The sequence below is a fragment of the Tursiops truncatus genome, chromosome 7 (genome assembly GCF_011762595.2).
Source record: "Tursiops truncatus isolate mTurTru1 chromosome 7, mTurTru1.mat.Y, whole genome shotgun sequence".
Classification (NCBI taxonomy): domain Eukaryota; kingdom Metazoa; phylum Chordata; class Mammalia; order Artiodactyla; family Delphinidae; genus Tursiops; species Tursiops truncatus.
In genome coordinates this window covers 93,688,092-93,709,265 of record NC_047040.1, presented here as the reverse complement: position 1 = coordinate 93,709,265, position 21,174 = coordinate 93,688,092, and the positions used below count along the sequence as shown (strand labels likewise).

General features: G+C 36.8%; 1 protein-coding gene across 8 annotated transcripts in view; it reads right to left on the bottom strand.

Moving 5' to 3' along the window:
• ZRANB3 (zinc finger RANBP2-type containing 3) overlaps positions 1-21,174 on the bottom strand; it is a 228,935-nt gene that overhangs the window by 39,421 nt on the left and 168,340 nt on the right. For all 8 annotated transcript variants that reach the window (XM_073807755.1, XM_033860228.2, XM_073807756.1 and 5 more), the window contains one exon: positions 20,107-20,223. In XM_073807755.1, the coding sequence (XP_073663856.1) occupies positions 20,107-20,223 (117 nt within the window). The remainder of the gene's footprint in view (positions 1-20,106; positions 20,224-21,174) is intronic.

Here is a 21,174-nt window from a genome sequence, read left to right as displayed (position 1 = left end):
ATTCTGCAAGCTAAATTTTGTATGTCTAAGTTTTCTAAACAATAAAAATTCACACAATGAGACTGGAGGCTGTTAAGAACTTTAGCCTTGGACTTTAGTGCCTCAGAAAGTAGAAATGAAGCCCTCTCAAAATAAGGAGCTATAAATTCCAGATATGTTGCCATGGTAACTGAACCACTTTAATAAACTGCATGTTTGCCTAAAGAGCTATATTTACTGTGATAAGCCTTTCAAAAAGTACATATCAAGTTGGAGTATTTTTAAGGTGCATTCATTTACCAGCCACTGAAGACTTACAAACTATATAATCACTGTACCCCTAGTCTCAGATGCATTCCCCACCTCTTCACAAGCAAGCTGTTTCTGCCAGTCTCCTCCACTAACATCAAACCCTCCTCAGTACAACTAGAAACCGCTCATGCCAAAGCTCAAGCCCCCACTCCCTATTCCTTCCAATCACAGGTTCAGAAAGGCTTATGGTTACTATTAACATAAAGTTCAATTATATAAAGTTCAATGGCCTAAACAGTCTCTCGGGACTAACCTGTTAACTTAACCATCATTGTGACATTGCTTCCTAGGAGAGAATGTGTTTGGAGAACCAAAACATCTACGTAACAAAGGAACTTCGGGATTCTCTCAGGTTCTTAGGTTGGGGACTGCACAGGTTTGCATTTTAAAATTAACTATACATGCATTTCCCCTGTTCTGATTCTATTCTAAATAAAACAGTCACTGCATTGTCATATTTTAAGGTATCTGAGCAGAAATTTGCTTTTAAAGTATCTTAAGTGCATATTATATAGGAATGGCAGGTTCTGTCAATGGTCAGCATTTTGATTATACTGGTTCAGGTTTTGTAGAAGCTGCCATGTTCACAATTCCATCTTATTTTACTGAAATTGGTCTGTTAGTACTGTGTCTGTGAGTCAAAGTTCTAATTTAAATAATTAATGAAGACCACACACTTCATCTCATTTAAAGAAATGCAGAAATAAAGAGAATATGTTGTACAATTTATCTCTACATTTTTTTTTCAGTGAATAGGTGTACATCATATTTTGAAGTAAAAGTAGTTAAAGAAAAACCTACATTGCATTAAAGACCTGATGAAAGGTACTTTACGTTGTCAGCCTTTAATCACAAAATAAGACTGAGAAAGAGTGAAAAAAGAAAACAACACCCAACTGGAGCTGTGACAAAGACTTTCTCCTTGACCGAACTTCAGTTACGCTTCTCTGAGCCCTGTTTTTGACTAGGCCTCAACTTTGGCCTTCTGTCTTGCCCTTGCCAGGCCCAGTCTTCACAAGAATCCTGCTAAGTCAGTTTATCAAGAATGCTTCCACACTTGACACCTGATCGACTCTTGGTATCTGATCAAGTTCCTCATCCCCACTTTTGATAGCTAATTCCTTCGCCTTCTTTTAGCAAGAAACCTGTTTTGGCCTTGGTTTCAAACTGACAAGTGCAGACAACCCCGCTGCAAGGAGCTCTAGAATCACTGGTTATCCAAATAGGAGAGTGAGCGACCAAAGAAACCATAAATGATTTAATGAGCCATTCATAGTTTCACTGTACCAGCCTGCGTACTTAGACATGCATAGTTTAATCTTCCAGACAAGCACATGCTGCTGGCAGGAACAACCAGTTTAGCATGAATCCCCCTACCCTTGATGTCTCCTCTTAGTAATTTTCCATCCACCAACCTCTTGATCCCGCTTGTTGGCTATAAATCCCCACCTCTCCCTGTGTTCAGCGATGAGTGATCTCTCTCCTCAACTGCAGTAGAGTTGACTCCAAGTCTTCCTTACTGTTTTAACACGGATCAGAAAAGAAGCTTCTCCTTAAGTTTTGAAGTCCTCAGGCCCCAGACTAAACGGCAGTTCTGTTTAGATATCTGGTGGGCACATACTTTAAGGACAACTCTTTAAGCCCTTATTAGTCAACAAGAGGTGAATTGTGATAGGTCTAAGCAAGCCTAGCACTTTCATTCCCCCTGCAAGTGATTCTGACTAGTAAGAAACATGGGAAGTTTGCTGGAGGTTTCAAAAAAATCCTAACTGACAAAAGGGACATTATAGAAAGCTCTTCCTTGCTTTGGACATATGGCCTGCACTTGATACCAGGAATTGCAGCGGTCACCCTGAGGCTACTATGGAGGCTACTGATGAAAGCACTGAATAGCCTTTAGTATATTCAGAGTCGTACACCCTTCACCACAACTTCAGAATATCTTCATTACCCCGCACAAAATCTTTCATCTCTTAGCAATCACCCCACCCCCACTGCAGGTCCCTGGATCACCCCTAGCTGTAGGCAAACACTAATCTATTTTCTGTATCTATGGACTGGACTACTTTGTTTTTTTAATATATTTATTTATTTATTTTTGGCTGCATTGGGTCTTCGTTGCTGCCCGTGGGCTTTTCTCTAGTTGTGGCAAGCGGGGGCTACTCTTCGTTGCGGTGCGCGGGCTTCTCATTGCAGTGGCTTCTCTTGTTGCGGAACACAGGCTCTAGGCGCGCGGGTTTCAGCAGTTGCAGAAAATAGGCTCAGCAGTTGTGGCTTGCAGGCTCTACAGCACAGGCTCAGCAGTTATTGCGCACGGGCTTAGCTGCTCCGCAGCATGTGGGATCTTCCCGGACCAGGGCTCAAACCCATGTCCCCTGCAGTGGCAGGCGGACTCTCAACCACTGCACCACCAGGGAAGCCCGACTGGACTATTTTGACATTTAATATAAGTGGAATCACATAATATGTGGTCTTGTGTGACTGGCTTCTTTATTAGCATAATGTTTTAATCCACATTGTAGCATTTTTCACTGTTTTACTTCTTATTTTTATTGCCAAATAACATTCCATTGTGTGGACATACCACATTTTATTTGTCCATTCATCAGTTGATATCCTCTCTGCCTCTTTTATTTTTATAATTTATTTATTTTATTTTATTTATTTTTGGCTGTGTTGGGTCTTTGTTGCTGCACGCGGGCTTCCTCTAACTGCGGCAAATGGGGGTTACTCTTCGTTGCGGTGCGTGTGGTTCTCATTGTGGTGGCTTATCTTGTTGTGGAGCATGGGCTCTAGGCACATGGGCTTCAGCAGTTGTGGCACACAGGTTCAGTAGTTGTGGCTAGTGGGCTGTAGAGCGCAGGCTCAGTAGTTGTGGCACACAGGCTTAGTTGCTCCGCAGATGTGGGATCTTCCTGGACCAGGGATCGAACCCGTGTCCCCTGCATTGGCAGGTGGATTCTTAACCACTGCACCACCAGGGAAGTCCCACCTCTCTTGTTTTTATTCACTTATCTATTTCACCTCATAGTGTTTCTTATTAATTTATTTGTGATAACTTACCTTTTATCCTTTAAAATGATCTTAAATGAAGAAAGGAAAGTAACAAGTAAAAGAGAACATGCATTGCTTATTCACCTCCCTACTTGCCCTGCAGACCATCACAAAGAAAGGCTAGCAATTTGTCTTCTGCTATCCCTTTCCCGTTGCCAATGGTTCTTAATTTAGAAACCATTCCATCAACCTGAAAAAATATTTTCAAATCTGGTAGAAGACAGCCTTCAGGGGAAAATGGTCATTCCATACTCTATCAGTGTTCTGGACATTTTTACAGAGCCCCATGCCAAAATTTCCCCATAGAAAACTTCCAAAAATAGTTTGGGTGAACTATTAGAAGCATGATTTTCTTATCTCTAGGCATGCTTATGAATCCATCTGTAAACAGAAATCTAACACTTCTAATACATCTAATCTTTTGACACTGGCCCAGTTTTGCAAGCAGCCCATTTTACACTGAGAAACAGAAGGGCTATGATACCGTATGTAAGAAGAGAGTAACCCCAATTTAATACCTTAGCCAACACAATTTTACAAAAGAACCTGAGATCCTAAACCTTTCCATAAAACTTTTTGGAACAAGATATAATAAAGCAATTGTTCTACCTAATCATTCTATCTAATCTATTTATCTGGCAAGGATGGATGAGAGAGAACATTCCCATGAATAACCTACTCCATTGGATTAACCAAATTTAGACAAAGTTAGAAAGTAAAGGCAATAGTATTAGGAACTTAACTTTCTTCATAAAGGTTGATTTCATGTGAATTTGATCATAAAAGTCATTGATCAAAAGAGCTAATCTAATTCTTTAAAAACTGAATCAATTTTGAGAAACATTCTCAATTTCTTTCTAAATTCCATCCATCGATCATGTCAATAAGGTTATCAACTTTGTACAACTGAAGTTAAGCAAGAATAAATCTTCTTTGGGTGTGTAAAATGATAACATACAGAATGTATAGACTTCTAAATTCTATATCTTCTTTCTCTATGCCTGTACAGGGATGCTAAAAAATCACTAATAGGGAAACAGGAGTCACCATAAACCCATGGTCACTGACAAATATTAAATGTTCTGCTATCCTAGTGGAATGATGGGTAAGTGCACGTACTCTGTAGCCAAACTGTCTATGTTCAAATCCTGCCTCCGTCATTTACAATCTAAGGGTCCCTGAGCAAGTCACTTAAACTCTGTGCCTTGTTTCCCCAACGTATAAAAGGGGATAAAAATTACTTACTACCTTTAGAGTGGTAAGAATTAAATGAGTTAGTGCATAAAATATGCTTGGAACAGTTGGCACGTGGTAACACTGTAAAAGTGTTAGCTCTTATTATTACTATATTCCTCCAGTAAACTGCAAGAACAATTTCAACCTTTGCCACTTTCTTCGAAATCAGAACCTATGCCTCTTAGCTCTCAAACTTCCCACTGCCCAGAGAAAACAGAACTCATCACGTGAGAATTCTGTTACCTTTCCTTACTTTTACTCATCATCACTTCCTTTCCTTTTGTACAAGAGAGGTATTTCTTCTCTTCTCTAAGGCAAATCCCTCCACCTGTGATCCAGACTTAACCATTCCTGCCATCCCAAAAACCTAAACCACTCTTCCTTCTCAAGTGGATATTTCCACATCTTTACTAAAGCCTTCCTCCATTCCACATAGCCACGTAGCTAACATACCATCTCCTTCCTGCTCTAAAATGATAATATCATTGTTTTATTTGCCCTTTATTATTACTGACCATCTCCTTACTAATAAACAGGGGCCTACAGTGCCCGGTTCAGAGCCAGACACCCTTTCCTAAACAAAACAATTGGCTCAGGAAGAGGCACCCTAGTCTCACGACATCCCAGTCCCTGTGTGGCAGGAACATTGCAGTGACCTCATTATACCTCACTGCATATTATAAGTAGGATTCTACCTGTTTAAGCGGCTGAGGCAACACAGCAAACAGAAAATGTGCTTTGTGTTTAAAGCAATTTCCCTGTGCAAAGTTTTTAAGGCACTAAGAAATGCTGCCATCCCCACAGTGACAGGAAATTTAAAATTTTGGGTTGACTTAATCACTTTCATAGAAAAATAACTGGCATTTCTCTTAAAATGGTTTTCTCTAAAAATGAGACATTGTTACAAAGTACCAGAAAATAACCGAGAGTTCACATACAACTTACATCTGTTTTTTTCTAGGAGAGTATTAGGCTGATCCTAAATCTAAAGAGTCTGTTCAAGACTTGTGGTTGCCAAGAGGAAGGGAGGGGATGGGGGAAGGATGGATTGGGAGTTTCAGACTAGCAGATGTAAACTATTATTGTAGAATGGATAAACAACAAGTTCCTACTGTGTAGCACAGGAAACTATATTCAATATTCTGTGACAAACCATAATGGAAAAGAATATAAAAAAGAATGTATACATATATAACTGAATCATTGTGCTGTACAGCAGAAACTAAAACAACATTGTCAATCAACTATACTTCAATTGAAAAAAAAAGAATCTGTTCATTTTTATCAATTATATTCTCAACAAATATTACAGAGAAATAAAAATAATGTTATAGAGGAAGAAAAGTAATTATAATTATCTGAGATCCTTCAGTAACTGACTTTGTACTAGTAACATTTATTATTTTACGGTCTTTTCCTTTGTTTAGTGTTTATCATTATCATTTACTGCTTACCATTATCATTATTAAATTTCTTATTAAGAAATATCTGAAAAAGAGATCTCAATAATGTAAAAACAAACATACTTAAAACTTATACAGCCTCTATCCCCCAAAGAGGTACAAGTACTTAATCTCAAAAGGCAGAACAGGATAAATGTTTATACAGCACATGGATGACATGTCAACACCATTACATAGTATCACACTGTATACATGAAAAATTATCAGATTAATATGACCTAATTTGCTGACATGACCTAATTTGAAACACTGGTACTGTATTCCCATCTGCCTAAGACATTGCAGGATATAAGAAAAAGAGAAAAGATGAGAGCAGGCAAAGAAACCTGTCCTGGAGATCTATAAAACTAGGATAGATGGAGACCCATTTGTCTGGAAGATTTTATGCATAACTCTGCCTGGAGTAAAGTAAGAGCGGATGACCCACAGAGGTCCTTTCTAGCCCACTGCTCCCTAACCACAATGAATGGACAGTGTTACAACAGTGATATAGATGGATGTGGGAAGTACTTGCTTCCTCAGAAGATCTGACAAGAACAAGATTTTACACTTTACATGTTATTTATTATGAAGTTATAGCCTTTAAAAAATTAAATATCACAAATCATGAAGAGTTCGCTTTACTTTAGGTAGTAATTAAGTATATGCCTCTAAAATTGCATATCCTGGGGAATTCCCTGGCGGTCCAGTGGTTAGGACTCCCTGCTTTCACTGCTGAGGGCCCGGGTTTGATCCCTGCTCAGGCAACTAAGATCCCACAAGCCTCGTGGCGCGGCCAAATAAATAAATAAAATAATAAAATAAAATAAAATAAAATAGCACATCCTATAAGTATACTCACACAAATGCATTTACTTGAAAACTCATTTTCTTTAAATGTTCCTTCTTACTCTCATCAAGATTTTCAAATTTATATAAACTATCATTAGATAGTTCTAATTATCCTTAAATTTCTCGACTTAATTGTTCAAGTGATTCAATAAAAAGAAAAGCATTTCCGATATGATGCTGCAGAGTACAAAACAAATCTTCTATTACCTCATAGCTCGAGCCTTGTGAATTTGGCACAGATCATACTGAATGGGGAACTACGCACAAAAGGTATCTCCTGTTTCTCCCAGTCTCCGTGAATGGCAGAAACATCAACCCAGTTGGCCAAGCAAAAAAATCTAGTAGGCTTTTACCCTCTCCTCCATATTCAGTCGAACACCAATGTCTTAATATATTTTGAATTATTCTTTCTTTCCAGTTAAGATGTGGTACAGCCACTACCCTTGGTTCAGATCACCTAGGTGACCAGTGCGGCATCCCAACTGGATTCCCTGCCTACAGGCTTATTCCTCCCAATGCATTCTCCACAGACAGGCATACCTTGGAGATACTGCAGATTCAGTTCCAGACCACAGAAATAAAGCAAATATTATAAGAAAGTGAGTCACATGAATTTTTTGGTTTCCCAGTGTGTTCGAAAGTTATGTTTAAACTATGCTGTAGTCTATGAAGTGTGCAATAGCATTATGTCTAAAAGAATGATGTACATATCTTAATTTAAAAATACTTTATTGCTAAAAGATGCTAACCATCTGGGCCTTCAGCGTGTCATAATCTTTTTGCTGGTGGAGCATCTTGCCTAGATGCTGATGGCTGCTGACTGATCAGGGTGATGGTTGCTGAAGGTTGGGGTGGCTGTAGCAGTACCTTAAAATAACACTGAAGTTTGCTGCATGAATCGACTCTTCCTTTCACAAACAATTTCCTTGTAGCCTGCAATGCTGTTTGATAGCATCCTACCACAGCAGAAGTTCTTTCAAAACTGGAATCAATCCTCTCAAACTCTGCCGTTGCTTTATCAACTAAATTTAGGTCATATTCTAAATCCTTTGTCATTTCAACAAACTTCACCAGGAATAGATTTCATCTCAAGAAATCACTTTCTTTGCTCATCCATGGAAGCAACCCCTTTTCACTAAAGTTTTACCATGAGATTGCAGCAATCCTGTCACATCTTGAGGCTCCACTTTTAATTCTAGTTCTCTTGCTATTTTCTACCACATCTGCAGTTACTTCCTCCACTGAAGTCTTGAACCCCTCAAAGTCATCCTGGAGGGTTGGACTCCAACTTCCTTCGAACTCCTGTTAATGTTGATATTTTGACCTCTTCCCATGAATCGTAAATGTTCTTAATGGCATGTAGAATGGTGAATCCTTTCCAGAAGGTTTTCAATTTACTTTGCCCAGATCTAAATGAGGAATCACTATTTATGGCAGCTACAGCCTTATGAAATATATTTCTTAAAGATTAAGTGTTGAAAGTTGAAATTGTTCCATGATCCATGGGGCTACAGAATAGATATTGTGTTAGCAGGCATGAAAACAACATGAATCTCAATTTATGTCTCCATCAGACCAGGTACATTGTCAATGAGCAGTAGTACTTTGAAAGAAATCTTTTCTGAGCACTGTTCTCAACAGTGGGCTTAAAATATTCAGTAAACCATGTCGTAAACAGACGTGCTGTCAACCAGGTTTTCTCGTTGCATCTATACAGCACAGGCAAAGTAGATTTAGCAAAATTCTTAAGGGCCCTAGGATTTTCAGAATGGTAAATGAGCACTTGCTTCAACTTAGAGTCACCAACTGCACTAGCTCCTATCAGGAGAATCAGCCTGTCTTTTGAAGCTTTGAACCTAGACACTGACTTCTCTCTAGCTATAGAAGTCCTAGATGGCATCTTTTTCCAGTAGAAGGCTGTTTCATCTACACTGAAAATCTGTTGTTTAAGGTAGACACCTTCATTAATTATCTTAGCTAGAGCTTCTGGATAACTTGCTACAGCTTCTACATCAGCACTTGCTGCTTCACCTTGTACTTTTATGTTACAGAGATGACTTCTTTCCTTAAACCTCATGAACCAACCTCTGCTACCTTCAAACTACATAAGTCTCCTACATATGAACAAGTTCCATTCTGAGAGCATGTCTGTAAGTCCAGCAAAGTTAGCCTAGGTACCCAACTAACACAATTGGCTATATACTGCTGCTTTTACGCTTGCTTCCGGACATCCTGGGCTGGAAATAAAGATACTGTACTGCTGTACTCTATAGAGAACTGTACAGTAAAGTACAGAAAAGCACAACCACTTGTAGAGGATGCATGCACGTGATAATGTATGCCAGACTGTGAACTAACTTACGTGACTGGACACACGAACACATGATCACATCTCTGAAAGTTTGCAACTTGAAGGTTCGTATGTAGGGGACTTACTGTATTCTTCTGTAGCTTCCTCACCTCTCTGAGCCTTCAAAGAATTGATGAGAGTTAGGGCCTTGCTCTAGATTAGGCTTTGGCTTGAGGGAATGTTGTGGCTGGTTTGATTTCCTATCCAGACCACTAAAACTTTCTCCATATCATCGGTAAGATAGTTTTCCTTTCTTATTATCATTTGTGTGTTCACTGGAGTTACATATATAATTAATATATATTTATGTATGCATTTATGTATGTATATACACACATAATAATATATAATAATTAATGTCTATTTATATATATATATATGTGCATTTATTTATTTGGCTGCACCGGGTCTTAGTTGCGGCACGCAGGATCTTCATTGCAGCACGCAGGATCTACATTGCGGCATGCAGGATCTTCAGTTGTGGCATGCAGGATGTAGTTTCCTTACCAGGAATTGAACCGAAGCCACCTGCATTAGGAGCGAGGAGTCTTAACCACTGGACCACCAGGGAAGTCCCTGGGGTAACACTTTTAAATTCCTTCAAGAATTTTTCCTTTTCAGTCACAACCTGGCTAACTGTTTGGTGCAAGAGGCCTAGCTTTCAGCCTGTCTCAGTTTTCAACATGCCTTCCTCACTAAGCTTAATCATTATCTTTTAATTTAAAGTGAGAGACATGCAACTCTTCCTTTCACTCGAACACTTAAAGGCCATTGTATGGTTATTAATTGACCTAATTTCAATATTGCTGTGTCTCAGCAAATAGTGAGGCCCGAGGAGAAGGAGAGAGATGGGGGAATGGCTGGCTGGTGAGCAGTCAGAACACACACAACATTTATTGGTTAACTTCACTCTCTTATATGGGCACTGTTCAAGGCACCCCAAAACAATTACAATATCAACAGCAAAGATGACTGATCACAGATCACCATAACAAATATAATAATAACGACAAAGTTTGAAATATTGAGAGAATTGCCAAAATGTGACCCAGGGACATGAGTTAGCAAATGCTGTTGGAAAAATAATGCCAATGAGACTTGCTGGATGCAGGGCTGCCACAAACCCTCAGTTTGTAAAAAAATATGCGATCTGCAAAGTGCAATAAAGTGAGGCTCAACAAAATGAGGCATGCCTGTAGCTACAGTTCTTTTTCTAAAGCGCAAATCTGATCATTTTACTCTACTCCACAATATCTGATTGCTCAGAACCCTTAGGATAAATTACACACTGTGAACTGTGACCTTCATGATGTGGTACTGCTCTCTGTGGTCTCCAACCTAGTCTCTCTCAGAATTCCTCTCTGACATACTAGGCTTTTGCCATGACCTACTTTTGGTTCCCTAAATATACCATTCCTGGTTAATCTTTGTGAGTTTGCACAAATGATTCATGTGCTGAAATACATTCCATCAGCTCCATCCCATTCCCATTTCACTCCCCTCCATTTCGGTTTGCTAAATCTTAACTTTTTCATTCCTTGGAACATTTTTCCTGAATCCCCAAGACTTGGCCAAGTATCTTCTCCCATGTCCTTCCAAAATATTCTGTTTTTTAAGCCCTAAATATGCTCTATTGTAGTTGAACATTTACTTTTACTGTCTTCCCCAAGAGACTCCAAGTTCCTTGAGAGGTAGGAACTACATAGTTCCTACTACATAGTTCCATAGTGTAGAGGTAATCTACACCATGTCTTGTTCACCATGCCTCCCTAGCACCAAGCATAATCCTTGCCACATAGTAAGCACTCAATAAATGTCTGTTGAATTAGGAAAACATTTAGCCAAAGAAAGGAAGCTTCAACTGTTAGTACGCACACAACATAGTAACCAATTTATAATCTGTGGTATTTCAGAAGTTCATTTACAAAGAGGTTTGGGAGAACTCTGAAACACATTTTCACATGGAAACAATATTAAATGTAATAACCAGATACCTCCCCTCAAAGTTACTACATCTATAATGTAGGAAGTCGGGGTAGCCTTCTGCTACCAATAATCTTTGGGAATATATTCCAATCTGGGACAACTGACTTTTCATCTCCTTTCTTTTTCTTCAAGGATCCTAGGAATTAGGTGCAACTTCCTATTGACTATCAACATTTCTGACTTCCAACTAGGGTTTCTTACGCACGCAGGAAATTATCTACAAGGTTCTCATATATATTCTTTTCCTTTAAGCAGCATTCTATACTCAGTACTAAGTACAAAGAAAGCTAAGTAAGCAAGCAAACAAACAAAAAACAAGATAGTTATTAACTCTAAGAAAAACAATAGTTGTCAAGGAAATGTAATTATAGCTCAACTGTGAAATGTTTAACAGTCATTATACTGTAAACAATGAACACTGATAAAACCAAAAATTATGATATGGGAAAATGGAACAGGTGGAATGTATTACAAATATTTTCTTCCAATCTATATTTTGCATTAGCATTTTCACAGCAGTGTCTTTCATACACGATAATTTTAAACACCACAAATTTTAAAGTTTTGAGTCCCATTGGTTTTTCCTTTAAAGTATGCAGCATCCCATCTAAAAAATGTTCCTACCCAAAGGATGGGATATTTTAAAATATGTATGCTATTAAAAGTTTTATAAATTATCTTTTATATTTAAGTCTATGATTCACTTCAAGTTAGTTTTTATGTATGGTGTGAAATAACGATCAAGGCTCTTTTTTTCTTCTTATGGATATCTAACTGTCCTAGTACCATTTGCTGAGAAGACTATCATTTCCCTATTGGGTTATCTTGTCCCCTTTCCTAAGATCAGTTGACAATCAATATGAATGGCTATTTCTGATCTCTCTTTTCTGGTTCATTAAATGTCTATTCTTATGCCAATATCACAAAGTTTTATCACTGTAACTTTATAGTAAGTATTTATATTATGTGGTGTGAGTCTCCCAACTTCATTCAGAATTATTTTGGCTACAGTAAGTCCTTATGTACTGCTTCATAAATTTTACATTCCGTTTGTCAATTTCAATAAAAAAAGACTACAGGGATTTTGATTAACACTGTATTGAGTATATAAATTAATTTACAAAGAACAGGCATCTTAACAATATCAAATCTTCTGATTTATGAACACGATTTATCTTGTCATTTAAATTTGCTTTACATTCTCTAAACAATGTTTCATAGTTTTCACTGAATATATTTTTTGCTGAATTTATTCCAAAATTAGCTCATGTTTATTGATGCTATTGTAAATTGTATTTTACAAATTTCAATTTCCAATTTTTCATTGCTCGTATATGGAACTACAAATGATTTTTGTATCTTGAACATGAATCCTGTGACCTTGATAAATTCAATCATTAGTTCTAGTAGCTTGAAGTGTTCTTTGATTTTCTATGTAGACAATCATGTTGTCCTTTTCAATCTGCATACCTCTTGTTCCTTTTTCTAGGCTATTGCACAGTTATGAAAACAATGTTGAAGCAAAAGTGATGAAGTGAAGTGGTGAGAGCAGACTTTCTTATTTTGTTCCTGATCTTAGGGAACAGCATTCAGTCTTTGAGCATTAACTATGATGTTAGTTGTAAGTTTTTCAAAAATGCCTTTTACTGGGATGAGGAAGTCCCTTTCTACTCCTAGTCTGCTGAGATGTTTTATCATGAATGGATGTGGAATTCTATCAAATGTTTTCATTGGTATAATTGAATGGTTTTCCATTTTCACTCTGTTAATGTGGTGAAATACCGTGATTAATTAATCCAATGTTATACAAACCTTACATTGCTGGTATAAATACTTTTTAACATACTGGTGGATTTAATTTGCTAACATTTTGTTAAGGATTTTTATATTCATAAAGGATATTGGTCTGTAGTTCTATTCTGATGTGTCTGTGTGGTTTTGGTGTCAGAGTAATTCCACTTCATAAAATTATTTGAGAGATATTTATTCCTCTTCTGTTTTCTAAAAAAGTTTTAGTTAATAGATATGCACATATTTCTGACTGTTATGAGTCAGAAAGAATTGGCTCCTTTATCTTTATGTAAGTTTCCTCTCTAATCCTGGTAATATTCTTTGCTCTGAAGCCTACATCATTTCATATTAATATATTTACTTCATCTTTCTTTTGATTATTGTTTTCATCCATTTATTTTTAACCTTTAGCCTTTGTACTTAAAGAGAACTTCTTATAGATATCATATAATTTATGCAATCTGACAATTCCTGTCTTTTAATTGCTGGGTTTAGAGCATTTACACTTAATACAATTATTGATAAAACTGGATTTAAATCTACCATTTTGTAAGTTGCTTTCTATTTGATGTAGTTGTTCTTTGTTCCTTTATCTTCCTTTTCTTCTTTTGGATTAACTTGAATTTTTTTTCTGTCATTAGATTACTTTATTGTGTCCACTATATATACCACTTAAAACTTTTTATTCTGAAAAAAGTTTAGATACATGAGAGGCTGCAAAAATAATACAGAGTTCCCATGTACCCTTAACCTAGCTTCCCCTAATGATCACTTCTTATATAATTATAGTACAATATCAACACCAGAAAATTACATTGGAATAATGATATTTTCTATCACTATAATTCTACCATTTTGAAAATGTTATAAAAATGGTGCCACGATATATGTAAACTTTTGATATTTGCTTCTTTCACTAAGTATACTGCTTTTGCATTTATCAATAGTCCATTCCTTTTAATGGAGTATTTCATTATATGTATGTACTACAATTTGTTTGAAGGACATTTGGGTTGTTTCCAAGTTTGGGGTTATTATAAATAAATTCTTGTAAAGATGTTTGTGTAAACCCAAGTTTTCATTTCTCTAAGATAAATATCCTGGTCCGGGAAGACCCCACATGCCGAGGAGCAACTAAGCCCAGGTGCCACAACTACTGAGCCTGTGCTCTAGAGCCTGCAAGCCACAACTACTGAGCCTGCATGCCACAGCTACTGAAGCCTGCATGCCGAGAGCCTGTGCTCCGCAACAAGAGAAGCCACCATATTGAGAAGTCCACACACCGCAACTAAGAGTAACCTCCGCTCACTGCAACTGGAGAAAGCCTGCACGCAGCAACAAAAACCCAATGCAGCCAAAAATAAATAAATAAATAAATAAATGTATTAAAAAAAAAAAAAGAAATGGGGGCTAGATACCCTTCAAGAAATTTGGATTAAAAAAAAAAGTTTACATTTTTTTATGATTTACATTTTTTTATTATTACTTTTTATCTCAACTATTGGTTTATAAGCTGATTGAAAGAATTATTTTTTTCTCAGATACTATGTTTTTATTTCTAGCATTTTCCTTTTACTGTCTTTACAGTTTCTATATTTCTTCTGAAATTTTCCATCTTTTTCATTTATGTTGTTTACCTTTTCTACTAGCTCCTTTAACATATTATTCATAGCTTTCTTAAAGTCCTTGTCTAACAGTTCTAAAATCTGAGTTATTTCTCCATCTGGCTTTATAGATTACATTATCTTTGACAATGGATGATGTTTTTTTAAATTGCTTTTTTGTTTATTTCATAATTTCTATTAAATACTAGAAATTATGTGTGGAAGAACAGGACAGACGGAGATAAATTATATTTACACCCAAAAAAGGGCATGCTTCTTTTTCTATCAAGGTGATAGTATGTGAGGGACTGCAACAATCTAGTCAATACTGAGTTCTATTTAGGTTCTCTTGCTTTACCTTCAGTGCACCACAAATTTGAAATGTCCCCAATAGTGGGATGCTTCTACCTTGTGAAAGTGTGTGCCAAGAATTCTTCTAAGTGTCCCAACTGCACTCTAAGCTTTCAGCAGTCCCTGCATGCCTGAACTATAGAGGGATATCTCTCTCCCCCAGTACTACATTAATCTTGATGGTTTCTCATTGTTCAGTTCATGATAATGGACGGAAGATTTCTTGGATCTACAGGTAGCACATCAGTATAAGGTAGGCCCTTTGCTCCAGCTGAGTCTTGGAGGTGTGGCTTTCCTGGTGTTTCTGTCCCGCTCCCCTAAGACAACCAAACTATGTCATATAACTGTGGGTGGTCCTGGGCAGGACAGACGTTCCTGCCTCTCCTCCAGTAGTAACAGATTTCTGTCTCAATAAAGGTCCTGATTTCAATAGGGTTTCCTGCCCAATTCCCAGGTGTAGATGGGTTTTGTTTCTATTCAGCCCCCAGAAACAGTTGATCCTGAACTGGACTTTGGAGGCTCGGGGAGGGGGACTTTACCTCTCTCACAGTGGCTTAAGGCTTTTGATTAGTGTGAGTTGAGAAAAGGGTCCAGGAAATAGGTAGGGTATTGTGCTTGTACGCTACCAGTAGGGGTGCTCTCTCATCTCCTAGTCAGCATGTGGTAGAGGCCAATGGAAATAAAGCTTGTGAGTGAGTATGGACTCCCTGTGTCAGGAACTCCTATTATTTTGGACTGTCATGGCAGCCTATGCTCAGCTTTTACAATTTTGTTACATTTTATCTGTTTTCTTCTTATCCACTTTTATGGTAGCTACGTTCTTACTGCTGCTCTGCCAAAGGAAAACATTTTATATGTCTCATCTCTCCTCTCAACAAACTAGGAAAAGAAGGAAATTTTCTCAACCTAGGAAAGGGCATCAGTAAAAATCTTAAAGATAACATCATAATCAATGGTGAAAGACTGAATGCTTTCTTTCTAAGACTGGCAGCAGGGAAGGCTATTCAACCCTACCACTTCTGTTCAAAATTGTACTTTTGTTCCTTCAATGTGATAGGCAACAAAAATAAATAAAAGGCATACAGATTACAGGGAAGAAATAAAAGTACCTTTACATGCAGATAAAATGATGTCTATGTAAACAATCCCAAAGAATTTACCAAAAAACCATAAGAACTATTAAGTGAGTGCAGCAAGGTTACAAAATAAAAGACCAATATACAAAAATCAATGAAAATCCTGTATTTAGCAATGAAAAAGTAGAAATTTAAATTTAAAAGTACTATTTACAAAAAAAAAAGTACTATTTACAAGAGCATAAAAAGACATGAAATACCTAGAAATAAATCTAACAAAATGTATTCAAGAAAACTAGAAAGCGTTGCTGGGAGAAATTAAAGACCTAAATCAAAAGAGAGAGATACTCTCTTCATGGATCAGGAGATTGAATAATATTAAGAAGTCAATACTCAATACCACCTCACACCTGTTAGAACAGCTATTATCAAAAAGAGAGGAAGTAACGAGTGCTGATGAGAATGTATAGAAAGGGATCCCTTGTGCACTATTGGTAGAAATGAAAATTGGTGCAGTTGATATGGAAAATTGTGTGGAGGTTCCTCAAAAATTTAGCTGGAACTGCCGTATGATCCAGCAATTCCACTTTCAGGTATTTAGCCAAGAAAATGAGAACACTAACTCGAAAAGATATATGCATCCCCATGTTCACTGCAGCATTATTTACAATAGCCAAGACAACATAAGTGTCCACTGATGTATAAATGGATAAAGAAAATGTGGTATATAGGGGACTTCCCTGGTGACGCAGTGGTTAAGAATCCACCTGCCAATGCAGGAGACATGGGTTCAATCTTGGGTCCGGGAAGATCCCACATGCCGTGGAGCAACTAAGCCCATGTACCACATCTACTGAGCCTGCGCTCTAGAGCCCGCCACCCACAACTACTGAAGCGAACATGCCTAGAACCCATGCTCTGCAACAAGAGAAGCCACTGCAATGAGAAGCCCGCGCACCGCAATGAAGCATAGCCCCGACTCACCGCAACTAGAGAAAGCCACGCGCAGCAACGAAGACCCAAAGCAACCAAAAAAAAAAACACCATGTGGTATGTATATATATACACAATGGAATATAATTGAGTCATAATAAAGAAAGAAATCTTGCCATTTGCAACAACATGTATTGTTGAGGGTATTATGCTAATAAGCAAAATAAATCAGACAGAGAAACTCAAATACCTTATGATCTCACTTATATGTGAAAACAAAAAAAAAAACAAACAACTCCAACCCCCACCCCACCAAGCTCACAGATACAGAGAACAGACTGGTGGCTGACAGAGGCAAGGGGCTGGGGGCAGTGAGTGAAATGGGCAAAGGAGGTTAAAAGGTACAAACTTCCAGTTATAAAATAAATGGGTCACGGGACGTAATCTACAGCATGGTGACAGCAGTTAATGACACTGCGTTGCATGTTTGAAAGTTGCTAAACAAGTGGATCTTAAGGGTTCTCATCACAAGAAAAAAATTTTGTGAGTATACATGGTGATGGAGGTTAACTGAACTTACTGTGGTGATCATTTTGCAATATATACAAGCATCAAATCATTATGTTGTACGCCTGAAACTAATATAACGTTGTATGTCAACTGTATCTCAATTTAAAAAAAGAAGTCAATTCTTACAAATTAATCCATAGACTCAAAACAATTCCAATCAAAATTGTACATACTTAAGCTAATTCTAAAAACTCGTAAGGAAAAGCAAAGGACTTATAAGGGACAAAACAATTTTGAATAAGAATAAAGTAGGGGTGAACACCATGTGATTTCAAGACTTATTATAAAGGTAGAGTAATCAAGCCAATGTAGTATTCTGTAAGGTCAGATGTATAGATCAATGAAACAGAATAGAAAGTTCAGAAACAGACCTATACATATATAACCAAGTGATTTTTTATGAAGGTGCCAAGATAACTCAATGAGGGAAAAACTGTCTTTCCAACAAAGAGTGCTGGAACAACTGAAAATCCATATGCAAACAAACAAACAAAAAAAAAAAACCCCCACAAAATCAGAAAACAAACTGAACCTCCACCCTGAACAAGCCACCACAATGAGAAGCCTGAGTAACGCAACAAAGAGTAGCCCCCCACTGTCTGCAACTAGAGAAAGCCTGTGCACAGCAACAAAGACCCAGCGCAGCCAAAAATAAATAAAATAAAATAAATAAATTTACATATATATAAAAAAATAAAACAGAAATGGGATCTACAGACTTAGAAGAATTATTTGGAAATGTTAGAGAATTTGTTTCCAAAATATATCAAGGGCTCTTATAACCCAATATAAATATGGGCTTGATATGAACACTTTTCCAAAAAAAAAAATGAATGGCTAAAAGGCACATGAAAATATGCTCAATATCATTAGCCATTAAGAAAAGGCAAGTTAAAATAATCATGAGATACTACTACATACTGAGAAAAATAACTAAAATTAAACAGACTGACAATACTAAGTGCTAACAAAGATATAGGACAACTGGAACTCTGACACGTTGCCAGTAGGGATGCAAAAATATGGCACTTGGAAAAACAATTTCACAGCTTTTTATGAAGTTAAATCTATGCTTTCCATATGACCCAGCAGTCCCAGTTCCAGCTATTTACTCAAGTGAAATGAAAATACGTCTATACAAAGACTTGTACATGAATGATTAAAACAGGCTTATTCACAATAGCCCAAACTGAGACTATGCCAAATGGCCATTATGTGGTAAAGGAATTTTTAAAAATTGTTATATTAATATAGATATATAAATATTTATGTATCCATACATTGGAATATCAGTCAGCAATATAAATGAAAAAACTAATGGATCAATATTCAAAAGCTTTATGCTAAGTGAAATAAGCCAGACAAAAGGCTACATACTATAGGATTCCATTTTTGTGACATTCTGGAAAATTCAAAACTATAGTGATAGAAAGCAGATCTGTGACCACCAACGTCTAGAGGGAGATGTGATGGAAATGACTACAAAGGTGCATGAGGAAACTTTTGGGGGTAATGCAAATATTCTCTACCTTGATTGTAGTGGTAACTGACTATATGTATTTGTCAAGCCTCATCAAACAATATGTTTTAAAAAGACAAATTTCACTGTATGTGAATTATACCTCAATAAACCTCTCTTTAAAAAATTATGTTATAGAGAAAAAAAAAAATTATGTTATAGGGACTTCCCTGGTGGTGCAGTGGCTAAGAATCCGCCTGCCAATGCAGGGAACATGGGTTCCATCCCTGGTCCAGGAAGATCCCACGTGCCGTGGAGCAACTAAGCCCGTGCGCCACACCTACTGAGCCTGGGCTCTAGAGCCTGCGAACCAAAACCACTGAAAGCCTGTGCGCCTAGAGCCCATGCTCCGTAACAAGAGAGGCCACCACAATGAGAAGCCTGTGCACCACAATGAAGAGTAGCCCCCGCTCGCCACAACTAGAGAAAGCCCGCATGCAGCAACGAAGACCCAACGCAGCCAAAAATAAATAAAAAATAAAATAAAAAAAAATTATGTTATAAAAGATCTCAGAATTGGAGAAAGATGACACTCATTAGTATGTATAAGTTCAACCATGCCGGTAAAAACAGCAGACAATGTGTGATGCGTCTACTTGAGAGTCATACTGAGATTTAAAAACTCTAATTTGCAGTTTTGGACAAACAGAATGTGAACACATCTATCTGTAGGGATCTAAAAACATAATACCAATTAAAAATGATTGACTTACATAAAAAAAGATTATTTGTAGCAATTATGTAGGAGCACCATGGAAAAAGCTGGCAACAAACATGAATATATATAAATCCTTTAAATGAGAAAGTGTGATATATATTATACTCCCTCATCAAAGTATACCCATATATAGAAAAGGATCGATATATGAACAGGTATAATAGTGTTCATTACTGTTTACTTTGAATATGTCTGAATTTTTCCATAATAGAGATTAAAAATTAAATGGCAAAGACATGTTGCAGTATGCAAATAAGCTGCATAATTAAAAAAAATTAAATACATTAAATAATTTGTATCAAGACAAACACATGATGGCCCAGCAATGAGTACCTTGGCAATAGCAGTTTGTTTAAACATGCGAGTAAACAACCCCACGACAGTCTGGGTGGCACCTGAATTTGGAGTTCTCATTAATTTTTCCCACTCTTCAAAGCTGGAATTCAATTCCTATGTAGGAGAAAATAATGTTTAGAAATACAGCATAAAGAACATAGCATTAATGCAATAATGAATTATGTCCTACTTATTTTTTTATACAGAAATATATATATATATATGAAGAAAAATTCCCATAGGTGCCAGTGTGTTGATTTAAAAAACATCAATCAGTGTGGATGTAGGTCAGACACGTGTTTACGCTAATGACAGAAAGCAATGACAAGGTGTGGGAGGAAACCAAGCCCTTTGCTAACATCATATATCAAACAACTGCAGCCTTCTCTTACAGAGAAGCATGTAGTCAAGTAAAAATAAAAATTTAAGAAAATTTTTAAATAAAATAAAAATTTTATGTAAAAACAAAAACTTGAACTCACAGTAGCAAAAATATATATGGTAGCAAAGCATTTTTTACTAAAAGCATTGAATTTATTTAAATAAGCATAAAGACGGGGAATATTAGTTAAATAAAATGTAACATAGTCATATATTAACTCTTATTTTTCTTTTGTTAAAATAATGGATACAGAAAATCAGATCGTTTTTATTTTACCAATAATATATTGCTCAATGTTTACAAAATTCTTAGTCTCAGCTTTCAAGACAAAACAAGGCAATAAACAGTCTCTGTTGACAAAGTTATATCCAGATTTGAAGAAATTTCAGAGACTATAAAAGCACTGTACTCCCCAAAAGTAAATGTAGACAAGGATTATCTAATCTTGTATTACCAATTCTGGTTTCTAATATGCTGAACTTTACATCTTACAACATGATCACAGAGCTTCAGGATTTCAAGAACAGAGGGCTGGATCCAAATTATCCTAGAAGACAGCTACTCGTACTTTAAAAAAAAAAAAAATCCTACAGCAAGAAAAAGAACTTTCCTTGATAATTATTGGGCTTCACACCCTACATATACTTAGAATTCTTTTTTTAACATCTTTATTGGAGTATAAT